This window comes from Rhincodon typus, chromosome 29 (genome assembly GCF_021869965.1).
Source record: "Rhincodon typus isolate 14 chromosome 29, sRhiTyp1.1, whole genome shotgun sequence".
NCBI lineage: Eukaryota > Metazoa > Chordata > Chondrichthyes > Orectolobiformes > Rhincodontidae > Rhincodon > Rhincodon typus.
The window spans coordinates 29,709,864-29,728,512 of NC_063360.1; the positions used below are offsets into that span (position 1 = coordinate 29,709,864).

At 39.4% G+C, this 18,649-nt stretch overlaps 1 protein-coding gene across 1 annotated transcript; it reads right to left on the reverse strand.

The window, feature by feature from the left end:
* Window positions 1-17: 17 nt before the first annotated feature.
* On the reverse strand, window positions 18-18,064 carry LOC125486502. Its single transcript, XM_048614257.1, has 4 exons — window positions 17,968-18,064; window positions 9,778-9,866; window positions 9,182-9,252; window positions 18-1,819 (listed from the first exon to the last, which is right to left on the reverse strand). Exons 1-4 carry the CDS (start codon window positions 18,025-18,027, stop codon window positions 567-569), a joined length of 1,473 nt encoding a protein of 490 aa, XP_048470214.1. The 5' UTR covers window positions 18,028-18,064; the 3' UTR covers window positions 18-566.
* Window positions 18,065-18,649: the final 585 nt, after the last annotated feature.

The following is an 18,649-nucleotide window of genomic DNA, read 5'->3' on the forward strand; positions in this document are numbered from 1 at the left end:
GACTGAACTTTTAAGCACAAGGTATTTAAAAATTAAAACATCAGTGAACATTTATTGCAGTGGAATATTCTCTTTGACAGTGCAGTTTTGGATGGCACTTGCAAAGCATCAGCACACAAATACTAAACTGAACAGTTCCTTCATGCTACAAACCTGGTCTGAGTAAAAATGAATTGAAGTACTACTTTAAATACAAGGCAGGGAAAAAAAAAATAAACTTATTTCCTGAGGTTACAGCTTTTCAAAAGTCCTCAAAAATGTACTTTAGCAGTTCAGTGATGCCTACTAATTTTTGGCAATGTTATAAGCACTCTGACGTGAACAAATATAATTCCTCATGTCAGTTAGGCCAAGCTATTAATTGACAATCTGTATATTTTGGGCTTGAATTGTGCCTTCATTAATGACTTTAACATGTCTCAAATTCATAGTCACGATTTTTAGTATATTTGAGCTAAATAAAAACCAATTGTCATTTGTAATTCATATTTTAGTAAGGAGACTCCTTAAACACTTTCTAAAAAAAAAATTCAAAGATTATTTTATTGTCTGTAATGCAAAAATAGTTAATGGATGTTATCCCTCAATAGAAAGATTATCTTACCTATTTCATCAACTTGAAATGCTGGTGACTCAAAAGGAGTATCAGGGTCTTCAGCAGATACAGTATGCATCTTTGAAGCTTCCTCCTCTTTCCGAATTTTTGAAGGAGGGAATGCCTCTTGTTTAGTTAGTGGGGTGGTAGGATAAAACATTTGAGAGTTGTCTGAAATGCTTCTTTTGTGCCCATTTACATGTTGCCTTGGGTTCCTGGTTCCTGTAAAATCATCTATATTTGACTGCTTGCTGGATCTAACATTAATGTCCAAATCAGCAGAGGTTATATTGGTATGAAGGCACTCTACAAGTTCTGGACACTTCTTGCCTTTTCTCCTTTTATGTTCTTCTACGAATTTATTTTGGTCCAAATTACTTTTGATTTCTAACTGAACATCACGGGGTCTTCGTAAAAAGTGAGAGCATTCACGTGACCCAATGTTTTCACTGGTCCTACATTTAGGAGTCGATTCTATATAGCTAGGAGTGTCAGATGTTGGAATGACCTGAGATTTACAATTGGATTGTACAGAAGAATTGGTAACTTCTTTGCAGGCAGAATTGCAAATAACCCTTGATCTAAGGATCATCTTTTTAACTTCTCCACTTTGATCTTTACCCTCTCCAGAAATTTCAGAATCACAAATCTGTAAAGATGAATTTCCCACATTTTGCAGCCTCTCTTCACCCCGATACTTCTCTGTGTCAGCAGCTTCCTGTTTCATTGGTAACAGCTGCTCACACAGTGTGTGACTGTCACACGAAGTGTTTGGCTGGAGTTTAAAGAGATTTTTTCTTGGCCTTCTCACGCTTCTTCTTACTCCACTGTTTCTTTCCTTACCAGCATGGTTTTTCATTTTAGCTGAATTTGGGGTTAATGTGCACGACCTAGTCAGTCTTTTCTCTTCTTCAACCCCTGATAATGTTTCGTTACAAGATACTTTTCTGCTACTTTGTCGAGTGCAAACAGTTTCTTGTTCCTGAAGGGAACGCAATCCATTTTTCTTTGGTGTATTTTTTCTTTCATTTGCATTGTGAACACAGGAACACTCTTTAAGCTCCTTTGAAGTCAAAACTCGAGTCTTTGCCATTACCGGTTCCTTTATAGTCATTTGAGCAATGTGACAGTCACGATTGGCTAAAATATTTAGGGCAATTCGAAGTGCCTTCCTGTAAGTCAGTTCTTCCACAGCTTCTTCGTGAGTAAAGTCTTCCTCATGCACTTTTTTTTTTTAAAAAAAAAAGAATATTGATACAGATCAGAGCAGAGAGAACAAAACTATGAAACACCGAATGGTGAATATTGCACTCAAGTTATCTATTCTAAGGGAAATTTAAAACTTGCCCCTGCCACAGTTGCTTGGAAACTCTACCGTATGTGCCCACATTAAATTATTATAAATGCTGTCTTACTCGTGCATACCGAAATAAAGTAAATTTAGTCCCTGGGCTGTGAATGGGTTCTGTCCCTGAGCTCATAGGTCAATTTGTATGCAAGTCAGAACACAAGACCGAAAATAAAACATCTGTTTGTAAATATGACTGAATTTTTGCATGAAGGTTCTTAAAATTAATAGTAACATGGGGTCTGGATTGTAAGTGCAGATGGTCCTAAATGCGGAGACCATCTGTGAGTATTTTAAGTGCAGTCTTAAAATTCCCTCTTAAGGGGAGAATGCAAATCAAGTAGAAGGAATGAAAAAGAACCCAAAAGCAAATAATTTTGGTGCCTTGTGGTTTTCTTTTAATTCCATAATAACCCACAACCCTATCTATTAATGCAGGAAATACTCAGTCATGATTCAAGCAGAGTAAAAACTTGTGACGATATACAAGAAGTTATCAAATTCCTTGCATGACCTGAGCCACATACTACTGGGAAGCTTGAAACAAACCAAAAACAGTTTATGCAGAGATCAAACATTTCCCTGATTTAATGTTTCAGGATGAGATGACCATAGTCTATTACACGCCCAAAAGGTGAAATGACATACCTCAAACTTACTTTGAGCTTCACTGGAAAAACAGGAGGAGGACAGCAGGAGAGCAAGGTGCAGAACTGAAATGACAGGCTACTGGAAACCTGGGGTCATGTTTGCCAACTGAATGGTGTTCCATTAGCAGTCACTAATGCATGTTTGATCTCACCAATATAGAGGGGACCATATTGCAAGCAGCAAATGCAGTAGACTCAACTGAAAGTAATGTATATAAATCACTGCTCCAGTAGCAAATCGTATTTGGGGCCTTGGACAGAAATGCCAAAATGCGAGATCTTGTACTTTGTGGAAACAGAGGCTAGTTGGGTAGAAGGTGAGAACAAGGGGAACCCTATCATGATTCTGTGAGCAACTGAAAAAGCAAATTGGGGTGAAATGTTGAAATATGAAGTAAGCTAGCTAGGAAAATACAAGATTGCAAGGTTTTTTACACACATAAAAGGTAAGAGAGGCAAGATTGGATATTGTATCACTATAAAATGAGGCTGGAGAAGGAGGACAAAGAAATGGCAGAGGAACCGAATAGGTACTTTGCATCATTCTTCAGTGGAAGACACCAGCAGCGTACCAGAACTTCAAGAGAGTCAGGAAGCAGAGGTGAGTATAGTGGCCATCAATAAGGAGAAGGAGCTCCGGAAGCTGAAAGGTCTGAAGGTGATTAATCACCTGGACCAGATGGATTAACTCCAGAGCTCTGAAGGAGATAGCTGAGGATTTGGAAACAATTGTGGAGATCTTTCAGTAATCACTAGAGTCAAGGAAGGCCTCAGAGAACTGGAAAATAGTTAGTGAAATATGAGATAGTAGGAACTGCAGATGCTGGAGAATCCGAGACAACTAGGTGCAGGGCTGGATGAACACAGCAGGCCAAGCAGCATCATAGGAGCAGAAAGGCTGACGTTTCGGGCCTAGACCCTTCATCAGAAATGGGGGAGGGGAAGGGGGTTCTGAAATAAATAGGGAGAGAGTGGGAGGTGAATAGAAGATGGATAGAGGAGAGGATAGGTGGAGAGGAAACAAACAATTCGAAGAGGCGGGGATGGGGCCAGTAAAGGTGAGTGTAGGTGGGGAGTTAGGGAGGGGGTAGGTCAGTCCAGGGAGGACGGACAGATCAAGGGGGCGGGCTGAGGTTGGTCGTAGGAGATGGGGGTGCGGCTTGAGGTGGGAGGAGGGGATAGGTGGGAGGAAGAACAGGTTAGGGAGGCGGGGACGAGCTGCACTGGTTTTGGGATGCGGTAGGGGGAGGGGAGATTTTGAAGCTTGTGAAATCCACATTGATACCATTGGGCTGCAGGATTCCCAAGCGGAATACGAGTTGCTGTTCCTGCAACCTTCGGGTGGCATCGTTGTGGCACTGCAGGAGGCCCAGGATGGACATGTCGTCTGAGGAATGGGAGGGGAAGTTGAAATGGTTCGCGACTGGGAGGTGCAGTTGTTTATTGCGAACCGAGCGTAGGTGTTCTGCAAAGCGGTTCCCGAGCCTCGACTTGGTTTCCCCGATGTAGAGGAAGCCACACCGGGTACAGCGGATGCAGTATACCACATTGGCAGATGTGCAGGTGGACATCTGCTTGATGTGGAAAGTCTTCTTGGGGCCTGGGATGGGGGTGAGGGAGGAGGTATGGGGGCAGGTGTAGCACTTCCTGCGGTTGCAGGGAAAAGTGCCGGGTGTGGTGGGGCTGGAGGGGAGTATGGAGCGGACAAGGGAGTCACAGAGAGAGTGGTCCCTCCGGAAAGCAGATAAGGGTGGGGAGGGAAAGATGTCTTTGGTGGTGGGGTCGGATTGCAGATGGTGGAAGTGTCGGAGAATGATGCGTTGGATCCGGAGGTTGGTGGGGTGGTACGTGAGGACAAGGGGGATTCTTTTTTGGTTCTTATTGCGTGGACGGGGTGTGAGGGATGAGTTGCGGGAGATGTGGGAGACACGGTTGAGGGCGTTCTCGACCACTGAGGGGGGGAAGTTACGGTCCTTGAAAAACGAGGACAACCGAGATGTACGGGAGTGGAATGCCTCATCCTGGGAGCAGATGCGGCGGAGGTGAAGGAATTGGGAATAGGGGATAGCATTTTTGCAGGAAGGTAGGTGGGAGGAGGAGTATTCTAGGTAGCTGTGGGAGTCGGTGGGCTTGAAATGAATATGAACAGCAACTCATATTCTGCTTGGGAACCCTGCAGCCCAATGGTATCAATGTGGATTTCACAAGCTTCAAAATCTCCCCTCCCCCTACCGCAACCCAAAACCAGTCCAGCTCATCCCCCACTCCCTAACCTGTTGTTCTTCCCACCTATCCCCTCCTCCCACCGACTAACCTCATCCCGCCCCCTTGACTTGTCCGTCCTCCCTGGACTGACCTATCCCCTCCCTAACTCCTCACCTACACTCACCTATACTGGCCCCATCCCCGCCTCTTCGACCTGTTTGTTTCCTCTCCACCTATCCTCTCCTCTCCTCTATCCATCTTCTATCCGCCTCCCACTCTCTCCCTATTTATTTCAGAACCCCCTTCCCCTCCCCCTTTTCTGATGAAGGGTCTCGGCCCGAAACATCAGCCTTTCTGCTCCTATGATGCTGCTTGGCCTGCTGTGTTCATCCAGCCCTGCACCTTGTTAGTGAAATATCTCTTTTTAAAGGGAGGAAGGCAGATGACGGAAATTATAAGCCAGTTAGTCTGACCTGTCATTAATAAGATTTTAGAGCTCATTATTAAAGGGTAGATTGCAGAGTACTTGGAAGTGCATGATAAAATAGGATTGAGTCAGCACGGCTTCGGCAGGAGGAGGTCATGTCTGACAAATCTGTCAGAATTCTATAAGGAGGTAACGACCAAATTGGACAAAGGAGAGCTAGTGGATGAGATCTGACAATTTCCAGATGGCCTTTGAAAATGTACCACACAGGAGGTTGCTAACGAAAATAAGAGTCCATGACGTTAGGGGCAAGGTATTGGTATAGATAGAGGATTGGCTCACTGGCAGAAGGCAGAGAGTAGGGATAAAGGGGTCTATTTCAGGATGGCACTTGCTGACTACTCGAGTTTCACAGGGGTCAGTGTTGGGACCACAACTATTCACGTGATATATTAAATGATCTGGACAAAGGAACTGAGGGCATTGTTGCCATGTTTTTAGATGACACAAGGGTAAAGGGACAGGTAGTGTTGAGGAAGCAGGGAGGCTGCAGGTGGTCTTGGACAGGGTAGGAGAGTGGACAAAAATGGTAGATGGAATACCATGGGGTAAGTGTGAGGTCATGCAGTTTGGTAGTACAAATAATAGTCACACGATATTCCCTAAATGGGGAAAGGTGTTGGAAATCTGAAGAACAAAGGGACTTACGAGTCCTAGTTTAGGATTTTCTTATGGTTAACATGCAGGCTCAGTTGGCAGTTAGAAAGACAAATGTGATGTTAGCATTCATTTTAAGAGGGTTAGAATGCAAGAGCAGATATGTACTGCTGAGGCTGTATAATGGTCTGCTCAAATGGCATTTGGAATACTGCGAGCAGTTTGGAGCCTGATATCTAAGGGAGGATATGCTGGCATTGGAGGGAGTGCAGAGGAGGTTTTACAAAAATGACCCCAGGGATGAAGGGCTTTTTATATGAAGAGTGGTTGAGGACTCTGGGTCTGTACTTGGAGCTTGGAAGGATGATGGAGACCTGATCAACGTGTACAGAATACTGACAGACCTGAATACAATGGAGGTAGAGAAGTTGTTTCCACTAGTTGGACAGACTAGGGCCTGAGGGCACAACCCAGAGTGAAGGGACAACCCTTTACAACTGAGATGAGGAGGAATTTCTTCAGCCAGAGGGTGGTAGATCTGTGGAACTTGTTGCCACTGAAGACTGTGGGGCCAAGACAGAGATAGATAGGCTCTTGATTAGTAAGGGAACCAAGAGTTACAGGGAGGAAGCAGGAAAATGGGATTGGGGAACATATCAGCCATGATTGAACAGTAGAGCAGACTCAATGGCTTGAATGGCCCAATTCTGCTCACGTATCTATGGTCTTATGGTAGGGAAGGGGTGAGCAAAGAGTACCTCAAGCATCATGTCAAACATCACCTCAACCCCTCCTAATATTCCCTCAGTGATAGTCTGGCCCACTCCCGAGTCACCCATCAAACTCCCATCCACATCCCACAGCACCTATCTATGCGAATACCAGAGATTTAACAACCACCATTTTACCTTCTCCCTTCTCACTACCCACCAGCCAGAATACACCTTGTAAGACAAACAGTGATTGGTGTATTTCTTCCAGTCAAGTCTGCCATGTGCTGTTCACAGTTTAGTCTCCACTATAATGGGAAAAACCAAACCCTTATTAGGTGTCTGCTCCATGAATGCCACTGTTTAGGTTCTAAGTATGACCCCAGGCCTCTGGAGGCCTGTTAGTTTTAATTCTCCACTTTGCTCTCATGGGAATATCTCTGCCCTCGGCTTACTGCATTCCTTCAGTGAAGCTCACAGCAAGCTTGTGGAGCGATTTCAATTAAGGCATTTTAAAGCCTGCCAGAAACATCATGAGTTAAAACAATTTAATAACATAATCTCTCCAGACTTCACCTTGTATTTTTACTTTCGGGGTTGGCATACCTACTCTAGGCATATCTTCCATTTCTTTGATTCTTTTCTTGCCCCATCATCATTCCCTTTGTCTGCCAGGGCCAATCTCTTGTCATTAACTCTTCGCAGTTTTCCACTGTATCAGTCCTTCTTCCTATCCTTTTCCCACCCAACTCTTGTTCATAGCATATTACACTGCTTGTCTCAGTTTTGATGAAAGGTTACAGAGCTGAAAGGTCAACCCTGTTTCTCTCTCCACAGATGCTGCCTCCCTGCTGAATATTTCCAGTACATTCCATCTTTATTTCAGATTTCCAGCATCCACACTATTCTGCTTTCTGACTAACTGCTAAGATCATTAATTAGAATCACCTCAAAACTTGCTGAATCATTTTGCCTTTAATTAACTGTGTGCCAAATTGCCAATGGGCATGCTGAGGGACATACAAATGCAACACAAAAGCACATACTCAAAGTACTAGCAAAAATGCAAGATCCTAATGTGTGTGCATACATACAAAATTTCACAACCACTAGGTGCTGGAGCAAATAGAGGGAATAATTTTTGACAATAATAAAAAGGCATGCTTAGGAAAAGAAACAGGAAATCTTGAACTAGCATCTCAGAAAAAAAAAGTTAGTTAACATTTTGTATAGGGCCCCATGATCGAAAATATCCTCTTTTTATTGTTGGCAAATATGTCATTTTGTTCAGCAATTCTGTTTGATCATGATGTGTTTATAGCTTTTTCTTATTAAATAGTACATGGCTAAGTAGTTGCAGCAGCTTAACATACATCGCTACATTGGATTTGTGATTTTCCAATGATTTATTCGGTAAAAACTGAAAGAACCGTGGATACTGTAAATCAGGAACAAAAACAGAAGTTGCTGGAAGAGCTTGGCAGGTCTGGCAGCATCTGTGAAGAAAAATCAGAGTTAACGTTTCAGGTGCTGTTCTGAGGAATGATCACTGGACCCGAAATGTTAAAACTGATTTTTCTTCATAGATGCTGCCAGACCTGCTGAGCTTTTCCTGCAACTTCTGGATTTGGTATGCTGCTGAGACTTCTGACATTTAGTAACCAGCATTGTGACGCAAAAACTATTGGAAGCAATTAAAGTGTAGCACAATTATTTTATGGTGACGATTTTGAACACCATTATAAAAACAGATACAAATGTACATAAGCTGAATTGCAATGTTGTAATGAACATATTTGTGCAAGAGGGCAGATAGGGAGGTAAAAAAAAAACAATATCAATGAATTGGCTTAAGGACACATACCATTTCAACTACTGTCATCTTGAGCTTAGCAAGTTATCAGAGTGATGACTTGGGATAACAATGCAAAGTGCTCCTCCAACCTGAATAGCAATTATCTTTTCATAATAATGGGCACTACAAGAACTTATTCATTGCTATTGTGGAACACTATCACAATTGCAGTTCAATGCTGCTGCCCACTGAAACTCTCTCAAACTGTCATGCAATTTGAATTTTCATTCTCCAGTTGGAGTTACTGTGTGGTGGCAACCAATGCCCACAAATTCATAAAGATATAGCTTCGTATTTCTACAGCAGGTTGAATCTTTTTTGAAGTAATATTTTCTAAGTTTGCTTATATCACCATGATGATTGCAGTCTTAATACTGCTGGGAAAAGTATTAACTAACATGTTTGATGTCAGTAAGTTTATTCCTCAAAAATATACATCAAATTCAGCAAGTCTATCAAATCTTTATATAAAAAGTCTACAGAGAAGTCAACACAATTCAATATTCTTCAGTATTTTTACAAAATACAATTTTCAATGAAAATACAAAAGGTTAGCTATACTTCAAGCATAGCTACGGAATAAATAAAGGATCAGCTCCTGCATTTCAGATTACTGAAATAATTAAGCTGTGTGGAGCAATAATCAACCAGATATTAATCTTGCTCAAAATGGCACTCTATTAAAAAAAACAGTACTTAAAAAAAATTTGTAAATTTCATAAACAAGTACTCACCCAACGCAGAACTAATGTCTTCAGCCTGTTTTTGCTCAAATGGTCTTGTGTCTATGTACTTAACACTCAACCTAAAATATAAACCGAATGTTATATTTTGTAGTTGCTTGAAGTTAACAATTTTGTACAATAGTAGTAGAAGAACAGGAGGCAATTAAGCCCCTCAAGTCTGTTCTGCCAATGATTCAGAACACCAAGCCAAATAGAGGAACAAGACTGTCCTACAAAATCTGGGATGGTTACCCTGCAACTTTGAACACCAAGTGCCAGGAAATTTAGTCTCCATTCTTTCCTTCTTCATACACAAACATCCTGAGCAAACCTGATATTTGGACAATATTTGCATAGTCAGCCCAAATAACATTGGTTGAGTGGTGTAAGCTGCTCTCCTTAGCTATTGCTTAGAATAGGAGGCGTGTAAATGAATAAAGAATTAATATTTAGTACTTTTTGTATAGAAAATAATGCTAGTTATTAGAAGAATATGAATTTGATTTTATGGAGCATGTAACAGAACTTAAACAGCCTAGATTTTTTTCAAACTTTGTAGCAGCAAGTGGAAATTTAATTTGCTTCATCATTGCTTCAATACTTACTGCTTATCCAAGCATATTAGTTGGACATCTAAATAATCTGAAATGTTCTCAGATGCCTTACTGGAAGAATTGCTGGACTTCGACAATATCTTTTCAATTAAAAAAAAGAAGAAAAGAAAAGAAATTACAACATATACTATTCCAAGTGAAAATGATGCAATCAAGACTTAAATTGCATTTACACAACTGCATTAGTTCCAAGTGGAAACAGTGCAATCAGCAGGGTTTTTAATCAATTATAATTGTGAATGTGGAATTGTGAATGTGAAGTTTTTACATCATGCATTTAACTTTTGGTAAGAATTATAAAAATGTTATAGAATTATGTCCTTGCACTCTTTCTGTGACCAGATTTGATCAGTCACTCATGGTAGCAGTAGTAGCGTGATATCAGTAGTCAGGATTATATCAAAAATAACAGCAAACACATTTAGCTATTGCACTGTGTTACATCTCTCTTCAACAGTTTGAAGAACTTTGGGACATTATGGTTATGAAAAGTGGTATATAAATGGACATCTTTCAAGGTGATGCAAAACAAGCTGACACGAAGGATTATAAATTGACCGTTCACCTCTGGCATATGTTCAAATTCAGCCAAACTTTAATCTTTAAAACAAAGTTTCCAATTTGATGCAGTTAACACTATTCATGAAGCAAGCTTGACAGGTCACTACCTAGCTCTTGAGAATGGACCTACAAAAGTAATTTGGTCTTAATTTAGTACAGCACTAATTTTTAAACAAGTCTAACAATGTTTGGATTCAATATTGGAAATAGACGTCAATGACTTAACAGAAGGTACAAGAGAATATAACTGTGAACATTGTCCATGCAGAGAAGATATTTTTCACTTCAAAACTATGGGACTTTCTACAAACCTCAGGCTTTTATCACTTACTGCTTCTCGACACGTTGCTTTTTGCAACATTAATAGTGGTGTAAGGACAAGTTAATCACTCTTTGGAATTTGTTAATGATTGTAATATACAGAGAATTCACTCTACTAATAGCAACCTTAAACTTCCCTGCTTGACAGATTAAAGGCTAAACTAGTTTAATGTACCACTAGGTTACTTAGCTAGGAATGACCTTAAACTAATGGTCATTTTACACATTGCAACAAACCCAATCAGAAGACATGTCAGTGTACATAATTTTAATGAACTGATAATGAGTACAGGAAGGAGTGAATCATTCTCACATTAAAAAACAATAGGAATATGATCTTCTTTTGAAATGCAATTTAGATAGAAGCAGGAAACAAATGCTATATGGTATTAAATCAAAAACTGACTTAGAATTTAAATTCCACTTGATACAACAACAGTTATTTGCAGCAAGAGTGAAATTACCAATAAATAACTCCAGGAATTATGCTAGTCAAAAAAAAATGTACAAGCATCAGCTAGGTTGTTCATGGGATGTAGGCGCTGATCGCAATGTTAGTAATTACTGCTATTCCTAATTGCCCTTGAGACAGTGGTAATGAGCCATCTTCTTGTACAGCTAAACTTCAAGTGGTAAAAGGCATGCTTTCAGTGCTCTGAGGATAGGAATTCCAATATTATGACCTGTGGGCACTGAAAGAAAAGTGATATATTCTCACATCAGAATTTGTGCCAAAGGGGAAACTTTCAGCTGGTTCTTGGGCATCTTTTGCACTCTGTCTTCTAGGTGGTAGGAGCCAAGAGTTTGGAAAACTGTTGTTGAAAGACAGCCACTAAATGGGGCTGTCAATTCAATTTTTCCTATATTTTTCAATTTTCTATTTTTCAACTCGATTATCTAATTAAGAATTATATACATGGCCATGAGGAAGCAAAGGGAAACGTTTAAAATTGGATATTTATAATGAACATTTACATACCAAACTCAGAACTGTTGGTACTATAAAATTCTATGATTTTATGTTTAAACTTCCCAACCATCATTAGGTCTGATTGTAAATTTGCTATGTGAGTGCATATTTGACTGTTATTACATGTGCAGCATATTTGATAAACTGACAGTAAATTTATAATTAAGAACCCCTTGACTGCTTACTGAAATTTAATAATTCTAAAACATACAACTAAACAAATGATCATACTAGTGCTATCAAACAAATCCCAAACAATTGATTCATTAAGTAAATATTATTGGTATCATGATCTGAAATCCATTCTTACAAATACAAAAGAACCAGGTAGTTGTAACATCTATCATACATGTAAATATATAATTTATTACACAACTTTTATAAAAGGCACTCAGTAAAGGTGAAGTACATTCTATTAATCTGGGACATATTACAAAATAAATTCTTCAAACATGCTATTTAAACTCCAAAGTATGAAGTTAGAGGCAGCCTGCAACAGGATATTTGATGTAATACTTGCAAACTCACAGTGAAATTAACAAAAAGCAACTTTGGGAAGTACTGTCATTCCAAGATCTCACATTTGTGGAAAATTGCAAAGTGTAGCTTTCCAGCTGGCAATTAGCTGAAAAGTTAAACGCTGCTAAAAACAAAGGATAACCAAGACAAATAAATACACTCAGAGGTAGTAAGAACTGCCGATGCTGGAGTCAGAGATAACACATTATGGAACTGCCGGAACACAGCAGAAATCTGAAGAAGGGTCCTGACCCGAAACGTCAACTTTCCTGCTCCTCTGATGCTGCCTGGCCTGCTGTGCTCCTCCAGCTCCACACTGTTATCACCAAATAAATACACACCCTTTTAAGTTTGTAAAATTTGTAGGAGTTAACTGGGAACATGGTGTTTAGACCAGTATTTTGAAAGAACTATTCATTTAATCCCACTCTTTATACTTTCTCTATAACCCATGTTTCCCATTTTTTAAATTCCTTTTTGAATGGTTAATGTTGAAAGTGTTTCCATCACCCCTTTGCTGCTTTAAAAATAAATCCCCATTCCTCTCATTCTTTTTCAATTATCTTAAAATTTGAGTACTTTGGTTACCAACGCTCCTGTCACTGGAAACAGTTTCTCTAATTTACTCCACCAAAATCCTTTAACGTTATGAACATTTCTTTTAAATCTTCCCTGGGCTCTCTCAGCTCTCAGGATAGTGCGGGAGAACTTCTTCAGTCATTGCACTGGAATCTTACATCCAGATACCATTCTTGAAAATAAAAGCAAAAGAAACAAAAATAAAAACAGGGTGGTGCTGAAAAAGCTTGACAGGTCTAGCAGCATATATGGAGACAGAAAGAGTCAATATTCTGCACCCTCTCCAAAGCCTTGACATTCTTTCTAAAACATTTAGTGCCCTGAAATGGAAACAATCTAGCCTTGGGCTAACTATGATTTTTTTTTTAAGAAAAGAAAAAGTTTGCTGCTCTTGCACTCTGACATTATAAAGCTAAACTTAGCACAGGCCTTTTGAACAATAATTTTCCAGCAACCCTCAAAAGACATGTGTAAAACCACAGGTGCATGTTCTTGCACCTTCTATAAAGTTGTACCATTTATCTTACATTTCTTATTCTCTTCTGCACTTTATGTATCCTCAGAGATTCTGAACTGTATTATGGAGCTCACATATTTCCAATTTTCTTTTTCTGTTTCATTGTAATGCTTTGAAGGCTCTTCCCTTCTCCTCACCAACCCCCAACCCTGAAAGGTATGTGTCTTGTTTGTGCATCAAGCATCTCTTTTTTTTTGAAAGTCTCCTATTGCTAATTTAACATTTTACCTGTCAATCTTCATTTCCAAGCCACCTGGGTCAGATCCTTTTTCAGCTGACTGAAATTTGCCCTCTTCCACTCAAGTATCTTCACTTTGACTTTTCCGTGTTCTTTTCGGTAACTATGCTAAACTTAATGATAGTGATACAAAAGTGAAATATTGCTGATTGCGTAAATCTGAAATAAAAACAGAATATGCTGGAAATACTCATCAGCTCAGGCAGCATGGGTGCAGAGAGAAAAAGATTTTCCATTTCAGGTCAGTTTACATCAGAACAAAAAATGTCACTGATCTGAAATGGTCGCTTAATCCCTCCCCACCTATCATAGTGATTACTATTTTCCAACAAAGAAAACTGTCCCATTGAAACCAGCTCCATTTTGATCCTAAGGAATAGATCTGATGCTGTTTCTTTTTGCAGTACTGCCCGATCTGATTTCTCCCCTTTCTACAGGATTCTTCATTACAAAGCTTCCAAATTCTTTATGGATCTTATTCCTCATCTCATGTGGTACTAAGAACTTGAATCTAATTTGGTGCAATTAATATTTATTTTCTTCCTTTATCTCACTGCTTTACCTGCTGAGGCATAGGGTAGAGGCTCCTTTACCTAAATAGATATACTCCATATTAAAGTTTAAAGAGAAGTAGTAGGCTTTTCAACTGTAGCATGCATAACAGCCAGGACTGATACTTATTGCAAAAGTCCACACACACACCCTTTATCAGCACAGCACAGTTCACATCCAGGAACAGACTCCCCAATAAGAATTCAGTACAGCAAATGATCAAAAGTGGGCAAGAAGAACAAAAAATACTACGACAGGTCACGAAGCAGTACAAATAAAATGGAAACTACATGAGTTTTAAAAATATTTACTAATTTCTATCATATTTACTGGTATATTAAATATTATTGGTAATCTTCAGTTTTATTCGATGCAACACATCCTCAGAGTACTCATACCCACCAAGAATAGTTTTACTTAATTTATACCAAAACACAAGGGAGGTTCATACACAAACTCATGTATGAAAGACAAAAATCTCAAAACATTTCTATTTAAGGTAAAATTTAATCAGGTAGAAGATACACTATTCAGGTGAAAGAAACTATGCAGAAGTACAAGATGGAGGACTAAAAGAACTGATGTCAACACAAGTGCAATGACACAATATGCAATTACAGTTTAAGTAATAGCACAGTCGCATAAAATATCATTAGTGCTGTCAAAGGAAAAAATTCATATTACATTTTGGTGCAACTGATACATCTCTTAGCCATTGAAATTTCACTTTCATATGCTGCTTTTCCTGAAAATCTTCAATTGCATTTCTACAAATCATTTCTTTTAATTGCTGTAATTACACAGGTTGTGGAAACTAAATTGGGTGTCAGGAAAGTAATCATTAAAAAGGTGCTTTAATATTGATTTCCAAAAGTGCATATAAACAGAGCCCCATTATCTATAACTGCACCTCAGTGTTCTCCCCCCAGCACAGTATGCCCTGCCCAAATTCAGGTAGGATTTCTTCAATTTTAATTGTTGCAAACAGTATCCTTGCTTTCTAGCCACAGATGAACAAAATCTCTGAAATAGTCTATTGTTGAGGAAGTGCATTCACATGTCACAATGACCCCAAATATTTTCAGGAAATCAAAAAGCACAACAGAAACCTGGTGAGGCCAATCAAATGGATATCCTGCCACACACAATAGCTGGACTTTTTTCTTCCGTTTCTTATCCAAGAAATGACTGAAAATGACTAAAATGACAAGCCAGCCTGCTGCTAGGAGGGAAAAATTAGTGGAAGGAGGTTGCCACGAGACCGATCAGATCTCCTCCAAGCCATAATCACCATTCCTTCAATTTTGCTAAGTTAAAACAGTACTGGGATGTACCCACACCACACAGACTGCAGCAGTTCAAAAAGGCAGCTCAAAACCACGCTCTTAAGGGCAATCAGGATTGGGTAATAGATGCTGGCCTAGCCAACAATGAATGAATCACAGAATTTGTTATATTGCAGGAGACCATCTGGCCCATTGTGCCTGCACCAGTTCTTCATTATCTAGCGTCAATCTCCTCCTTTTCCTCATACCGTTGCACACTATTTCTATCCAAATCTTCATCCAATGCTCTCTTGAATGCCTCAATTAGAATTGCCTCTTCCACATTTCCAGGCAGTGCATTCCATATTCTAACTACATACAGAACACATACCAGGGCAGAATGATATTAGAATTGAAAGAAAACAGCTCAGAGTTCCTTACATTCAAGATGTTTGGCTTGCAAAGCACTATGTGTCCTCTTAGTTTCAGACTAACCATAAATTATATGATGCCAAATATAAAATGTCTCAATTATCAGTGTTACTTTGATTTGATTAGGCTTCTGGAAATACCAAATATATCTCTAGCCAATACATATCAGTTATATTACAACATTAACCTGCAGAAAATGTATTACAAATTTTATTTTAAAAATGCTTTGAAAGCCTGAACTAGGTATTATAGGCACTAATGTCAATTGATTCCATATTATTTTCAACCTAGGAGTGTTACGAAGTACAAGATCAACTCTTCATTGTAATTTTGATAAATTACAGGTTGAAAATGCCCAAAGATCCAACCTGGCCAACTACTACCCCTTCACCTTTTGATTATCAACAAAGCAATGGGAGGTGCTATCAAGCACGCAGAGGGTGGTACGTATATAGAACGAGCTGCCAGAGCAAGTGGTAGAGACTGGTACATATACAGCATTTGAAAGGCATCTGGAAGGATACATGAATAGGGAAGGTTTAGAGGGATATGGGCCAAAAGCTGGCAAATGGGACTAGATTAATTTAGGATATCTGGTCAGCATGGGCAGTTTGGACCGAAGGGTCTGTTTCCATGCTGTGCGTCCATGACTCTAAGCAGCAATGACTCAGTAATTCACTGACTAGCTTACTGATATTCCAACTGGGTTCAACCATAGCCATTCAGCTGCTGACCTTATTACAGTCTTGGCCCAAACATGAACAAAAAGAGCTGAATCCAGAGGGGAGTTAAAGGAGACTGCAATTGACATCAAGGTAGCATTTGATCGACTCTGGCTCAAAGAGCTCTAATTAAACAGGAGTCAATGACAATCGGGGAAAATACTCCTCTGGTTGGAGTCATACCTAGCACAAAAAAGGAAGATGCCGTGGTTGTTGGAGGTCAACCATCTTAGTCACAGACATCACTGCAGGAGTCTCAGGGTATATATTTTAATTAAATCTTTCCAGACATGTTATGACCGCTCTGGAGGAGGTGGGACATGAACTTGGATGTAGTTTCTCAGGGCAGTATTTTAAGGCCCAACCAAATTCAGCTACTTCATCAGTAACCTTCCTTCTATTATAAAGATCAGAAGTGGTGATGATTTAGAACATTGCAACTTGTCAGGTACTGAAGGAATCCACATCCATATGCATGAAGACCTGGACAATAGTCAGGCTTGGACTGCTAAGTGGCATGTAATATTTGCACTATGCAAGTATCAGCTAAAGATCATCTTCAAAGAGATGATCTCCTCCTGACATTCAACAACATCAGCATTACTATCAACATCCTGGATGTTAACACTAAACAGTAACTGAACTGGACCAACCATATAAATCCTTTGGCTACAAGAGCGGGTCACAAGTTTAGGAATTCTGGACTGAATAACTCACCTCAACTCCCTACAGCCTGTCAACCATCTACAAAACACAAGCCAGACATATGATGGAATACTGTTCACTTGCCTGGATGACTATTGCGCCATCACAAAAAGCTCAACACTGTTCAGAGGAAAGCAGCCAGCTTTGATTGGCACTCCACCCATCATCTTCACAAACCCCCAACCATTAGCACCTTTGAAGGACAAAGACAGCAGATGCATGGGAAAACCACCAGCTGCAAATTCTCATCCAAGCCACAATATTCAAACTTGGAACTATATCACCATCCCTTCAGCGTTGCCTGGTCAGAATCTTAACTCCCTCCACAACAGCATAGCGAGAGTTTCTGTACCATATGGACTTCACTGGTTCAAGACAGTGGCTAGCCATAAACTTGTGAAGGGCAATTCGGGATGGACAATTATTGGCCTAGATAGCAGCGTCACATCGTGTAAAAAAAGGAAAAAGAAAGATGACTCCCATTAGAGACTTGAGCATCTTAGCAAAATAAACTACGTGAATTTGATGGTTAGCACCAAACCAGGTCAGTGAGTAGATTGCTGAGAACACTAGTCAAGAGCAATAACCATGCAATTACAGACAGGTTAGCATAAGTTGTTAAAATCGATTTACAAAATGGGTTTAATGTAAACTAGGCTAGTGACAGATTCAAAGAACATAGCTTAGATGAAGCCAACATTTTGTGAAGAAATGAAGTAGAGGAGTAGCCTGATTACATCAGCTAACAAAACATGCCAAAAATTATCGAAGAAAAAGACAAAAAAAAAAGGCAAACTTACTCTTGCAGGCCATAGCCGACCTTGCCATTCACAAAAGATGAATTCATCCAAATCTTTCATTGCTTTTGAATCAGCATTTCCAGGTTGTTCTAAATCTACATACTGTGGGGGGTGGGAGGGAAAAAAAAACAAGCCTCAGTTTGATGCTTCTTTGTATTTAAACTGTTGTTTCACAGCCATCTAACAACATTTATGTTGTACATCAGTAATTCTCTTATTACTTCAATTCTTTTGTACTGGCATGAAGGATATTCACAAAGGTCCCATTTCATAAACAGTGAAATTTGTTAGAAAAAAATCTTTGCACAATTTTTTTTTTTTTAAAAAACCTCTATTATTCAATGGGTATAGATTCCAGAGGAAACAGTTTTATTTCAGCCAAATGGCAGTAATGGTAACAAAGTTTCATTGGTCAGTATGCTCCTCTATTCAAATTTTGGTTTGAAAGGACTCTTGCGGCACAGTGGTACGCGCCTATCACGGAGCAAAACAACCCGTGTACAAGTGCCATCTGCTGCAGAATTGTGTAATAACATCTGAACAGTTCGCTTAAAAAATGTCTACAGGAACACAAAATTAAAATGTTAAGCAAACCGAATAAAATGTGTTAAATACAATCATAAAATCATACTTAAAATAACAAATCTGTCAACTTCAATAGTAGCAACAATGTACCCATGAA

Coding starts and splice junctions, on each gene's coding strand:
- LOC125486502 (XM_048614257.1), bottom strand. CDS start 18,027: ATGAAAGATTTGGATGAATTCATCTTTTGTGAATGGCAAGGTCGGCTA. Junction 9,867..17,967: donor GTCGGCTATGGCCTGCAAGA/GTAAGTTTGCCT, acceptor TTAATTGAAAAG/ATATTGTCGAAGTCCAGCAA. Junction 1,820..9,181: donor AGACATTAGTTCTGCGTTGG/GTGAGTACTTGT, acceptor AAAAAAAAAAAG/TGCATGAGGAAGACTTTACT.